The 13,697-nt window shown below is 49.4% G+C and overlaps 4 protein-coding genes across 4 annotated transcripts; 2 read left to right on the top strand and 2 right to left on the bottom strand.

The window, feature by feature from the left end:
• Positions 1–4,291: 4,291 nt before the first annotated feature.
• Positions 4,292–5,303, bottom strand: FSUBG_11466 (nitrogen metabolic regulation nmr; the record flags this gene model as incomplete). Its single annotated transcript, XM_036676151.1, has 3 exons — positions 4,292–4,620; positions 4,669–5,083; positions 5,130–5,303. 3 exons carry the CDS (start codon positions 5,301–5,303, stop codon positions 4,292–4,294), a joined length of 918 nt encoding a protein of 305 aa, XP_036533045.1.
• Positions 5,304–6,275: 972 nt separating this feature from the next.
• FSUBG_11465 (sarcoplasmic reticulum histidine-rich calcium-binding precursor) lies at positions 6,276–8,045 on the top strand (the record flags this gene model as incomplete). The annotated part of the gene is made up of 1 exon (XM_036676150.1): positions 6,276–8,045. The coding sequence occupies one exon, from the start codon at positions 6,276–6,278 to the stop codon at positions 8,043–8,045; it is 1,770 nt and encodes a 589-aa protein (XP_036533044.1).
• Positions 8,046–8,125: 80 nt separating this feature from the next.
• Positions 8,126–8,773, bottom strand: FSUBG_11464 (uncharacterized protein; the record flags this gene model as incomplete). Its single annotated transcript, XM_036676149.1, has 1 exon — positions 8,126–8,773. One exon carries the CDS (start codon positions 8,771–8,773, stop codon positions 8,126–8,128), a length of 648 nt encoding a protein of 215 aa, XP_036533043.1.
• A 936-nt stretch (positions 8,774–9,709) lies between these two features.
• Positions 9,710–10,903, top strand: FSUBG_11463 (uncharacterized protein; the record flags this gene model as incomplete). The annotated part of the gene is made up of 4 exons (XM_036676148.1): positions 9,710–9,793; positions 9,980–10,259; positions 10,311–10,652; positions 10,704–10,903. The coding sequence occupies 4 exons, from the start codon at positions 9,710–9,712 to the stop codon at positions 10,901–10,903; spliced, it is 906 nt and encodes a 301-aa protein (XP_036533042.1).
• Between the last annotated feature and the right edge of the window lie 2,794 nt (positions 10,904–13,697).

The following is a 13,697-nucleotide window of genomic DNA, read 5'->3' as shown; positions in this document are numbered from 1 at the left end:
GTAAAGCCGCCAACAACTTCGTATAGAGAGTTGCAAAGTACAATGATGAGAATGTCCTGCACGGCATTGGGGTAGAGACTTCAGTAGTCATTCTGGGAACGACGTTGAATATGTAAACCTGGCTGAAATAAGTGTGGGTAACAACAGGAAGAGGAGGAGTCTAGCGGGGGCTCGGACAGAGTTTTATGTACAGCATCCATGTGACCGAGGTAAAGTCAGTTCAGGGAAGCCCATCAGCCCATATTATCTATGGTAACCCTTCTAAGTGTACCCAACCCGCCACGACCACCCTAATTACCAGAGGTTTGAAGACAGCTATGATTCAGCCACCTAGTTAATGGAAAGCGGGCACGGTTGCAATTACTCGACTGAGTTCGAGGTACATGAATAAACAAACATTGTTCGGTGTTCATTCATGACCACGAACTTGACAAACATTTTGGCTTTCTAAGGTTAGTGAAGTGCGGAAATGTATAAGACAAATCCCGTATTTTCATCTATTGAAGACACCCAAAAGACAGAGACCCCCTTTACGTTTCTTCGCAAGCCTCTACGTAGCCCAAAGGGCTCTGATCAGGGTGCCCGATTACTGAAATATCTCATGTGCATGGGGCAGGTGTTGGCCCCTCAAGGCATCTAGGCAACACTCGCCTTCTCTCCACAGCCCCGTCCCATGCACTCATCAGTTGTATGAGTAGACCTTCTTGATACTCTGAAGCTAGTGCACAAATTCCAAATGGACGCATGTTATAGTCGCAATAGGACAAAGGAAGGCAAGCCATTGGATAGCCTGCACAAGAGTCAGTCTCCAAATTTATGAGCTTTGCAGTCTAGCAGAGCGGAAAAGAGGACCTACCGGCGGCGCTGTAGTAATCGTCAATCTCGCTGTCTGCTGGACCAAGAATGACATCAATTTCGTTATCCTGGAGGTATTTATCAATTGCCTGATTGCATCCGAAATCCCTCATTTTTCTGATCGCCTCTTCTCTAGCTTCGGACGATATAACAAAATTTTCTGCTATTTCAAGACGGCCCATATTGGGAGACTCTGATTTACAAGTCAGTTGAGTATATGCCCCCATAGCGTCGGCTTACTTACCAGGGGGGAATTCCAAGTCGGCATGGGACTTCATAAACTGTATAACCTGGCCTACTGTCCGATACCCTTGAGGTAGGCTTCAAAGTCGGATTTAAACCCAGAATCTAGATAGTTAGGACTCGAATCTAACCTGCAGATTCGAATCATGGGGTCTCGATCAAAGGTACTCACTCAATACCTGGCCTATGCTGTCTACTTCCAACCCATCAAGAGAAGCAATCTCAACGTCTTTGACAGTAGCCCCAGTCGCTCTTAGTTTGCCATATGCAGCGGAGATCTCATCGTGCTTGGGATCGATCAGTACCTCAAGATGCTAATTTTATCGTGGGGTCACTCTACCTGTTGCTTTTGGATGCTTGGTACGGGCGTGGTCACGATCGAAGGCAGACTCCAGTTCTTGGGGCTTAGGACACCGATTCTAATACCGTCCAAGGATCCCGTTAGCTTGCTAGAATACCCCCCAGGGGGCTTCTTGTCGTCGAAGCTGTGATCTACCATGAGGATGATGCCGGGGTTGAAAGGAAGCGGGGTCAGGGATGGAAGCGTGCATCACTCACAAGTATTGAGGAAGCACGCTGAATCCCTGTTCTTCTAATCTCAAGAAAATATTATATCTGATCTCATGCCAGGTGTCCTGGAAATTGTAGATGATTAGAACGTGCAGGCAAACAGACATTTGAGCTATGGGAAGGGATAGCATTCTTTATATTACAGTTTGTTATGCTACCTAGTAATTAACGTGCAATTGCAGGTCCGTCGTGCCTAATGGAAGATCAGAAACTTGTGGGTGAATTTGCAGCAGACTCACTATGTGCTAAATGGCCATCCTACATGTAAGTCAAAGGACGATATTGAACAAGTAAAGAACTCTTAGTTATATTATTCTTCAAGCTCATAGTCGCTTCAGCAAAGCCGCATTTGCGGCAGTCAGCCTAGGGAAGGGAGCGCATGACACTAACTAAAGTGTCTCCTGTTGACTGTGCTAAGACCATCATTCACCGTCAACCGCGTCCAAGAGCTCAGTTTGTCATAGATCTTTCCAGTCCGCCAGGGATGATGCGCTGTGCATCACCCTCCAAGCCATTCTTACCCACTACGAACTGAAATGTCCTCTGATCAGGGACTCGTTCTGGTCTCTGTGTCAGGGCATTCCGATCGCGCAGTGAATGTCGGTTCGCCATAGCACTTCGTCAGTGACTGACCCAGTGATTAACTGAACTGTTCTGGGTATATAAACATTTCCCTCCTGTCCAAACGGGACCGGAATCAAACTTCTCAGATCAAACAAATCAATAATCCAGCAATCAACATCACCGCTTTACAAACCAAGAACACGATAAATATATCCTCAAAATGCCTGAATCTTCCGGGACGATTATTTTTACCCGAAAGGGTAATACTTCTGGTAACCAGGAGAAGGTACAGAACCTTGCAAATGAATGGAAGGGGAACGGGACCAAGGTTAAAGTCGGTCCCGATGAGATCACTTTTACCATGCCACCTGGAAGCGGTGATTATACAGCAAAGCACTTTTAAGCTCGCATGGAGAAGGATGGTTTGTGGGAGGATTGGAAAGAAGGTCAAAACTGAATTAGACGCCAGGACAAAGGCGAATACTTGCTAGATTCGAATTAAGCTGAACTCATTTTGGTTTCGACATAGCCAGCTGATATAAAAGTTCAATAAAGAAAATCATGGGAACCACATAGGACATAATACCTAAGTCATAATTTGTAACGTATCCAACTACCTGTGCTGTTATTCGATCTATACCCATAACACTATCACGGCACTTGTCTAAGGTGTGAGTAGCCTTTCTTCACATTCTATTCTAGGACTCTTGAAACTCAATTTCACTTCATCGCGTATCTTGAACCTGAACTCTACAGCAAAGCTCGGAGCAGAAGTGATTATGCTGGAAGCATCCTCTGTGACAGTGAGCGACTGCTGAAATCTCAACATAGACTCACTGCCCTCGAAGCCTATGGACTTCGTTTCAGTCTATTACTTGACTCTGGCGTAACTGTTTTCCGCGTGGCGAGTGAATAGTTGCAGACACATGGGAGTCACTGCGGGTCAAGTTCAGTGACCAAGGTAAAGCTCTCCGCGCAAGTTCCTGAATGGAGGTATATAGTTGCACTGGTGACTTGCCTTTCGGCAGGTTTGTTCACGAGCGAAAGCCATTCTGTCACTGCAACAATATCACGACACTGCCCTACCGATACTCCGACTGCAAACACATATTGCACCACGATGGAACAGCGATGCCTAGGTTCACAACGAGACTCCAGCTCACAAGGACCGATAATACAACTAGCCATAAGGTGTAGCTTGACGAAATCAGATGATAACATCATAATCAAATTCCTTGCGAGAAAAATGGCAGTAGGCCAGAAGAGATGCAACATGAATGTCATCAGGCAGAAGATGGAGAAGCAAGGGGTGCTGAAGAATTGGAAGTTTCAACAAATTTGAATCCCATCCCCTCAACTCAATGTTTCTCGCTGAGAGAGGGATGCGCGGGGTTGAGATAAAGAGCCCAAGCCGCTCACCTACCACTGCTGGCCACTGCCTGTCACAGTAGCACGGTCAGCCATATCGGCGTCTCACCAATAACTCCCCTTACTCCGTGAATGATATTCACTTTTCAGACCAGCACCACTGCATGTTACTGTCAGTGACCATGGTACCTCTGCAGAAGGGCCAGGTTTTAGGTATAAAAACCACTAATATCCAGCCATCTGCAATCTCAACCTATAACCATCCAACTTTTGATTGCATGAAAGCTCAATCAATCTTCAGATACAAATAATTCCACAACATGTCAAACTTTGCAATGTCGAAGAAGGAGCCGAGAGAGGTTATAGTCACCAAGTTTACCAGAGTCGGAACTACACCTGGCAATGAACAAAAGCTTCAGGAGCTTGCGAGAGAATATGGGGATCATGGCGCCCAGATCGTCATTACTGCTATCACGATGAGTGTTGGACTTCCAGCGAGAGGGCGGTTTCGAGTTAGGGGTGAATACACAATCAAGAAGTTTGTGAAGCAGATGAAAGATCGAGGCTTGATGGATGATTGGCATATGGATAAATGATTGGCATTTCTTGTGCTGCAACTATCTCGGTAATTTGTGATATCGATACTACTTTATTAAATATGGTTCAAGACTATCTTTTTTTTATCTTTCCTTTACTCCCACTTGGATCTGTTCTGCTCAACAAACTCCTTCCAAGTAACAGGCTTCTCATCGAGAAGATCCAAGCTCTCCTTGAGATCAGCATCGCCGTAGTATCCGGGTTCCTCCAAGAGCATCATGTTCTCAGTCAGCTCCTTTGCGATGGGGGCAGGGAGGAAAGACTCGAAGACATCGGCGGGAACTTGGTTGAAGGTGGCGGGCTTTCCGATGACCTCGCTGAACTCGGAGATGATTCTGTTGGGGGAGTAGTAGTCGGTGGCAGCGAAGATGCGCTTGTTAAGGGTTCCGGGGAAGTTCTTGATGGCGGCCTTGACGAACTTGCCTGGGGAGAGTTAGTAGTTGTCAATGTGAATGGGGTTGGGAAACTTACCCATGTCGGCGTTGACGTCGAAGAGAGGAACCTTGGCCTTGTCGCCATTGGCGGGAAGAGCCCAACCATAGCTACCGTCTTCGTTCTTGCGAATCGAAGTAAAGAGATTGGAAGCAAAGAAACCAGGAAGAACAAATGTCGCGGGGACGTTGATCTGTCGGATATACTCCTCAATCTCGGCCTTGCCCTCAAAATGCTTGATGTGAGTAAGGCGCCCGTTGCTGATCTTCTTGGTGTCAATAAGAGACGAGAAGACGAGCTGTTTGACTCCCGCGGTCTTGCAGGCGTCGGCGACAGCCTTGCCTTGAGCGATCTCGCCGTTGCCGCTGTTGGTCTCCCAGTAGTTTGTGACGAGGAAGACGGTGTGAGCGTCCTTGACAGCGGGAGCGACTTGCTCAGCGGTGTTCATGTCGGCCTGGAAAGTCAGATTGTGTTTTGGTGGAGAATGCGATTTAACTCACAGCGACGACCTCTACGCCTTTTGAGGCGAGGGCTTGGGCAGCTGGCTTGGAGACATCGCGGGTGATGCCACGAATCTTGAACTCCTTGGAGAGAGCGGGGTCGTTGAGGATGGCGCGAACGACAGAGCCGCCCTGGTTGCCAGTGGCGCCGAAAACGGTAAGAATCTTGGACATTTTGAGTTGTTGGGTGTTGTTGAGAGTGAAAGAGTATGTTGACTGGGTGAGTTGGATTGAGAGTGAGTTGATAATGAAACCGTTATTGAAGACGAGGAGTTGTCTTTATAGGTCCACGACACAACCGTGATGGTGTATCCAGCCCAGCCACAAAGCTGCATGCATAATGGCACAGAAATCCTTAGCAATCGAAACCTTGTCCAACTAGACAGATGAATAAGGTACCAAAGGGAGCCTCGTACAGCAGCGGAGCTTTGCGCTACTCCGTGGCCATGATTGGTATGATCATGATGTAAGCCGTATACCAGAGTCGGCATGTCGGGGAACGCCAAGACATCGAGATGCAGCCCTAGCTGAGCAGGGAGGGCTTGTGATCTAATGATTGGTGAGATTAATTGTTAGTGATGGGAAATATGGGGATGGACAATGACAAAGCGAGAGTCGTGCAGTAGTCAAGATGCACTAAGATTAGTAACACTGCAGAAGCCCTCCGAGGGGAGGAAAGAAAACTCAGGACCTTGATCCTAAATGATAAAAAGACTTAGGTAACTTTAGCCTAAATTTAGGGTACTCTTGTCTAAGTTTATTTTAGCACTCTCTTCTAAAGTCTTATGTTTTCTTGCTTCCCGAGGGCCCCTCCTCCTCCATTCAACGCGCGGGGCTCGGGAAACGATACGAATACCGGGCGCGAAACACAGACTTTGGATCTGTAATTCGGATATTTCAACAATGCCAATGCCGACGAGTTGTCCATTTTCTCGTCGATTCCCACAATGATTCACGTTCGGGGCTAATCGCGCCGCGACCAACTCGCAAACCGATGATAGCGACTATGGTCACGTGAAGATAAGAGATCCCAGTCACGTGCGCTCATCTCATCCTGCATCAGCTCTCACCAAAGCTTTCAGGCAGGGCGAGGGCGCGTCAAGGCTCACCTCCCGCACTCAACTCAACGCGCGCAAAACCTCAAACATGGCCGAATCTCAATCCGACCAGAGCGACAATGAGATTCACGACGAGCGCGCTCACAGCGAACAAGAAGATTCCAGCGAAAATGAATCCGGCGCTGAATCCTCCGAGTCCGATGATGATTCCGACGGCGGAGGCTTACTAGATACCATGGCCGCTGAAGGCAGCGAAGAAGAGTCCAGCGATGAAGATGACGACACTTATCACCGCGACGACTTGACCCAGGATTCTTATCTCGACTCGTTCCCCCAGTTTGGTCGCCTTCCTAGTGAGTTACGCAACACCATCTGGAAGTTGTTCTGTCCGGAACTTTGCGCTCGGCATCGCGTGCTCGACTTTCAGATCTCGTATGGCACAGCCCTGCATCCCGACGCAGCGAGTTCTTTTGTTTGGACTGTACGCGACGGTATTGCACTTGGTGATCAGACGAAGAACCTCCGCGCGGTGTTTGCTGTTCACCAAGAGTCCCGCGCTCTAGCCACCAACGCCTTTCCTGATTCTCTGAGCATCGATGCCGGTTCTGGAGACGCTACTATTCGCTTCAACAGGAACTTAGACGTTGTTCTGATGAACGGTCTCAGTTGTCCGCCGGGGAGAATGGTGTTTCACTTACCAGGCTTTGCTAGCGAGATCAAAAACTTTGCGCTTGGTGGGCATAACATCCTTGATGACCTCAGTGGTCCCGACGTACCAGCGCTCTTGAGACAGTTCACCCAGCTGGAGTCCTTCTATGTGAACGTCTCGAGTACGGATTGCCAGAAGTCGAGTTTGGGATGGTGCACGTCGGATCTCATCAATCGGTATCAAACGCAAACATACGAGAAACAGCCTGGACTCGGAGAAGACTTGCAGTTCTTGTGGTGCTGGCCTGATTTACAGCGACATCCCGACTTTGCGCGATTCCAGATCGACAGGGATACTTGGGACAACTTACCAGATCCTCTTGGGAGCGAGTTGGAGCAAAGAGGTCTCAAGGCATGGCCTATGGTCGCTTTTGAGTACGAGTACGGACTTCGACGATTTGAGTTGCTGCAAACACTGGGACCGGACCTGGGAGATGACACTTCGGATGAGGACGATGATGATGATGATGACGATGGCAACAATGGACCTGATCTCGATGAGTACGAAAGCGATGGCATTGACGACGATGAGGTTGTCGAGACATACGATCCCTCAGACGAAGAGGGCATCTCATTAGCCAGCGGCTCCCCTCCGCCCGCCCCCCAAGAAATCTCCGACGATGAGGATGACGACGGCGCCGGCGCAAACTTCTCCAGCCCTGAACCCGAGTCAGAAACAGCGCCTGTACAGCGCGGACGCAAACGACGAGTAGTCTCGGACTCCGATGATGAAGACGAGGAGGACGTGGAACCTGTAGCGAAGCGCGCAAGGACACGAGTTGTTGAATCAGACGACGAAGATGATGAGCCAGAGGTGCAGCCAGAACAGACACGACAGCGCTCCATGTCAGGTGATGAGGATGAGGATGACGGCGGCGTGTCAAGAGAGCCTCACGCAAGCGACTCCTCCAGCGAAGAAGAAAGTGACGAGTCAGAAGATGAAGACGCACCACCCCAGAAATTATCTCTTGCTGAGAGACTACGTCTCCATCGACAGGAGAACCCAGTGGACGATGATTCAGATGCAAGCAGCAGGACTGCTGATGAGGAGAGCGAAGATGAAGATGAAGAGCGGAACCCTTTCACGGTGGGTATGGCGGACGACTCAGATGGAGAAGGCGAGGATGGATATGATGAAGATGACTACTAATTCCATCACATTCCCACTTCTTAGATCATTCTTGAGTATCCGTAGAATTTAATGTAATAGAGAACAATCCCAGCAATGGATCAAACAGTCTTCCCAGCAGCAAGTAGTTCCACAAACTGCTCTATCCTCTGCCTCCTCGTCTCCGGCCTCTTCGCCGTTTCCAATCTCCATAAAAAACTATATCTCTTCGTCTTGTTCAACCCCCTCCAAAACTCCCCCGCCGCTTCATTCCCCTCTATCGCTCTTTCAAAATCCTCTGGCACGACCACATTACTCGACGATGAATACGCCCTCTCCCAGCGTCCATCCTCCCTCGCTGCATCGATCTCCGCCTGCCCAGCGGGCGTCATACGACCAGCGGCGATTAAATCAGCGACTTTGTTAACGTTGCGCTGGGACCAGAGACTTTTCTTCCGACGGGGCGTGAAGCGCTGGATGAAGTGGGTAGCATCGTGGGATTTGCGCTGGCCGTCGATCCAGCCGTAGCAGAGGGCTGTGTCGAGGGCTTGGTCGTATGTTATTGAGGGGGTGGGGGAGTTCTTCTTGGCGATTTTGAGCCAGAGACCGGTTTGGTTGGTTGAGTGGTTTAGGGAGAGGTAGGATTCGAACGAGGATGGGGTTGGGAAGAGTTTGGTTTCTGGGGGGGTTAGGGAGGAGGGTTTAGGTGTTGGGGATGGAGGTTGGAGACGGGTGAGTTTTTTGGTGGTTGATCTTGTTGTTCGTGACATTTTTGGTGTTTGTGAGAGCGTGATGTTCACGATTGGATTGGGATGAGGTTGACAGTCAGAACACGGCGAAGGATTCCGCTAAACCAGATTCAATTGGCCAACGTCAAACGACTTGAATATACAATTTTTCTACGGAGTAATATACGAAGGGTTCTCAAATGTTGCATATCCTTTATCGATGATGGTTTTTGGCCTCTTCTACTCCCGGCGACTTAAAGAGGTTCAATTCGAGAATATGTAGGGTAGCCCAAGACGCGTCAACATCTCGGAGAGAACAGCGATTCCAACGCACGTGATGGAAAAAGCTACACAATGAGCCCTTCAGTGGTGGATACCCAGTGAGAAAGTCTTGATTACAAAGTCCTAGCATCATTTTCAAACTCATACATATTGTTTGAGAACGATGCCAGTGGTAAAGAGACCTTGTCTTCAATGTAAAGGTGAGATCGTCGCGTCGATGGCTGGATGCGGGGTGCTGACCGGGCCTCAGAAAAACATGTCAAATGTAGGCGAATTCACTGAACCGAGTAGATATGGATAGCGAATGATGGCTGATTAATTATAGGCGATGAAGGACAGCCGAGGTGTCATCGCTGTATTGTTAAGAACTTACCTTGTGCTCGACCTGCGAAGAAAACTGTGTTTCGAAACTCATCAACAGGACCTTTGACGGACCAGACTTGGGTAAACAGTGAGATAAGAGACTGTAAGTCATTGACCAAATATACTTTCGCAGTGAAGAAAGGTGCCTAATCATTCAACAGTCAATACCAACCCGCAAAGTTCACTGGAAGGAGGCGCAGGTGCATCTTCAACAGCCGCAGCAAATTTCAACGACGCTCCAGAGTCAACTTACAACGAACCCCTAAGAAACAACCCGGTATTCCCAGTGGCAAACACATCAGCTGGAAATTCACCGAGCTACCCTTCTTCGCCATGGCAGCAGGCAACAGGCCGATCACCCACGGACCTGCCGAGCAACTCGAGCGCATACACCGTAGCCCACGACCATTCATCTCCGTATGGTCCACCGCAAGATCACGCTCCCTCTCCCCGATCACACCAGCCGTACAGTTCAGGAGAAGCAACGAAATTTCCTCTTCAAGATCCGCAAGAGGCGTGTTTGCTTCGATACTTTGTTGAAGAGCTGTCACATTGGGTAACGATCATCTAGTGGTAGTGGCTGATAAATGCTAACGTGAGCAGCTTGACTTGTGCGATGAGAGACGACACTTTCAACTCGTTGTACCGCTCCGCGCTCGACACCATCCACCACTTCTCTACGCCATATTCGCCCTCTCAGCGCGCCATCTAAGCCGTCTGCCGAAATACAAAACACCCCAGGGAATTCTCTACCAAGGCCAATTGCTCCCCAAACTCACACCCCACGACGCAGTAGAATACACGTTGAAATGCATCCCCGCCCTACGAGACTTCCACCTCATCCAAGACGACGAAAAGCTAGAGAGCATCATCGCCACAGCGGGTAAGACTCACCAGACCCCCGCTAACACTAGCCCACGCTGAAAGGTTACAGTTATTCTCCGGCAGTTGGAGGAGATCGACGACGAAGAAGATCAAGAGCAGGAGCGGAACCAAAGGCGGAACGCAAAACCTCAGGTCAATTTCCTAGCTATCATAGACGCTGTCCTGAGAAGTCCACCGTCGCGGACCCTCTTTGGCCGCCGATCACTTATCCAAGCGGCGTATTGGATGGCCGTTCGCCAGGAACTGTACCACTCGTTTACAAAGCGTCATCCGCCGAAGATGGTTCTAGATCCCGAGTATGGACATGGTGCGTCCAAGGCGAATAAGATTGTTCTTCACACGGCGCAGGTTGCGAAATGGCGATGGGCTGATGGTTCAGAACAAGAATGGCGTATGTACTACCCTTGAGATAAAAAGGCCGTGTAACTAACGGGGTTTTCAGTGCGACTTCAGAAGCAGGGCGAGGTTCTGGAGGACGAAGCACGGAGAGAGTATCAGCCGTTCTATGTACGACCAGCTGACAGGTCGAATGGAGAAATATTCCCGATAATCTGGTACTCGTCCGCACTGGAGGTGACAACCATGCAGCTCAGCATCATAGCGAAGATGGTGCTAATGGCAGAGAACCCCTTCCTCGGGTAGGTCAAGATCAAATCTAATTTAACGAAGATCCACTGACGTCAAATCAGGGGAAATTCATCGACACGTGCGCAGTGGAGAGAAATCGAGAATCAGGTGCGGCAGATGATATTGGATCTGTGTGGGATAAGTCTCTGCCATCCGGGATGTCCACCGGCTCTTGTGCACGCTGCGTTTGGGATGGAGTTGTACGGGGACTTTTTCACGGATCGGTATGAGAGGAGGGCGTTGAGGGGTGTAGTTGATAAGTTTCGAGATGCGAGGGCGTGGCCTGTCCAGAACCTGTCCAAGATGTTTGAATGAGCACGTAAATTGGACACTTTGAAAGGGTAGGATTACTATTCAGCATCGGCATTTGTTTTCTTGGCGACGGCACTAATCTTGGAGCAATGAAACCCTTCAGGCGCGGAATTGGTTTTCCCGCGACGGCGTAAATTGAATTGAAGTGACCACTGTATTTTTCATTATTACCGCTGCTGAACCCGCCAAGTCGCACCGAGATGTTTCGGCACTGAAGTGCAGATCTTGTCCACTGTTGAGATGGATTGTTTGGGCCCTTGACCAGCTGGTGCAAGGATGGAGGGTCGTAGTCGGCAAGATCGTGTCAGAAGTGACAAAAGAGTGGAGATGCTGTGATCTTCGGAGGTTTTGTCCAAAGATCCTTGTTTGCGTTTGTTCGTCTTACCAACAAGCAAGCAATCAATTGTGATGAGAAAAGTACTGTTTGGTTTACCTGAGGAGCAAACATTGCAAGACTCGGTGATTTTACTGGTGCGAGGTGCGGGATAGGCACTGGAACCCCCCCGTCGTTTTCTCGCCCTTCAGTGCCGATCTCCCCCACAGCGCAATCTCCTGACAGCTCACAAGGTGTTGAAGCGGGACGGCATCTACGGGATATCGAGAGCTAGCTGTGCCACTGAAACCAGGACAGTTGAAGTAAAGTCTGTACGGAGTAATGCCACGCGATACTGCCTCAGAAGCTGTACTCACAAAACACCGAGTCTTGTTGTACAATTATCTCGTGCGTGCTGCACTGTTACGGAGTTGGCAGAGGTGGAGAGAGGCCAAACCCAAAGAACCGGTAACAAACGACTGCAGCGTTGCTTATGACGACAAGATTGGGCTGATCATTTCTTTTTTGATGCCCAGGCTATTCTCGTCGGGCCCTGGTTCTGGGCCGTCATTTTATCTTGTCAGTGCAGGGCCCGCGATTGCATCTTGCTCGGGTTATTGAGATCTACAACCGATCAGATTTGAGGCCTCACTCACATTTGTCGGGAGTCATGGTCTGTCCTCACAGAGCTCTTCTTCTCTGAGCGCTAAACATGCGCCTCTTGCAATAATGTCACGTATTATGGAAACGGTTTTGCGGTTGGACGGAAGTCACCGTGTGTGTGTCTCTCGCAATTGAGGCTGGCCCACCAACGATGCAGCCAACCCAATGCGATTGATGCAATGCAATGTGATGGCGGTGACAGGCTGCAACGTGATGGGACGTGATGGCACTCAAGATCGACTTCAGCTCTTCGTTTATCGCGCTTGAGTGGGGGTGACGCCGGGGATACTCCCTGACCACAATGCAACACCATCACGCAAGGAATTATCTTCCTTTCTTTTGTCCCACGATTCAAGAAGATACAGTGATTGCAGTTTGCGAAAAAAAGAAACTCTGCGCCGTCATAAACTCAAACGCGAAGCGCCAGGAACCAAGCGGTAACCCTAAATCACAGTGGATACAGCACAAGCCCCGGTAAAGCATGTGTCCTGCATCTCCCTACCTCGAGCACATGCTCATCACTGCAAGGAGCACAACGCCAGACGCAAGGGATGAAAAACGATAGAAACCGGCGGTGGACGAACTGAACTCCTCCCCAACCGTTTCAATTCCATTTTTGCACGGCCCCGCCTCCGCGATTAAAGACACAAGCCAAACGCAGCCGTTACATGATGGCATGCGGCCGTTTGGACATATTGTACGAGCCTCGGGGGGGCACAAGCTTTTCGTGCTGCGTTTCACTAACGAACTTTACTGGAGGGTTTTGTTGTTGTGGCGTACACTCGGTCAGCAATCATGGCGCTCCGAGAAGATATCGCAGTCAATCAAGAGAAGAGAGACTTAACATGGACAGGTGATATCAAGGTAAAAAAGAAATGTTACGCTCGTGGCTGAACGGATGCTGAGCATTGCGATGCAAGGGCGTTTGGATCATCGTCACGCCGCCGTGACGATGAATCAAATGTTGGTCACACAGGATGATCCTTGCTAAAGTCGTCAATGTCTCAAATCGCCCTTACGCAAAGAAGCAAAAAAAATACCCCAGGATCAATGCATCGCAAAAAACAGAACAGAACATCAGAGACGTCGATCTGAAAATTTCATCTCGCGAACCGGTCTGTTCACGACCAATATTCCTTAGTTCTGCTGTCAGTCTGAGCGAAGTGGACATCTCTTTTCTCGTGAATTATCCCGAACTGCGGGTTGGATCTCGCAGGGGGGGCAGCCCTACCCCAAGACGGGCCAAGATCACCGGAGGTCGGGAGCTTAGACGGCACTAACCTGGCTTTCCCGAGCCCAAGTTCAGGTCAGGTCAGTTGCTGGCTGGGCGTGTTGCAAGGGAGAGAATGGCCATTATCTGGGGGGCGTGTTTCTCGCTACGTACATCACTCCTCTCGATCTCTTTTCGCATTTTCACTTTCTCTCGCTCGCATTTTCACTGCAAGAGATTTCTTAATCCTTGTTTAGCGTCTGGACGCTTGGGGAATCACACTCGATTAACGTATTACTATATATCGTCGT

Source organism: Fusarium subglutinans, assembly GCF_013396075.1.
Source record: "Fusarium subglutinans strain NRRL 66333 chromosome Unknown NRRL66333_c0000218, whole genome shotgun sequence".
NCBI lineage: Eukaryota > Fungi > Ascomycota > Sordariomycetes > Hypocreales > Nectriaceae > Fusarium > Fusarium subglutinans.
Note: the sequence above shows the minus strand (reverse complement) of the source record. Positions and strands in the feature narration are given on the sequence as shown.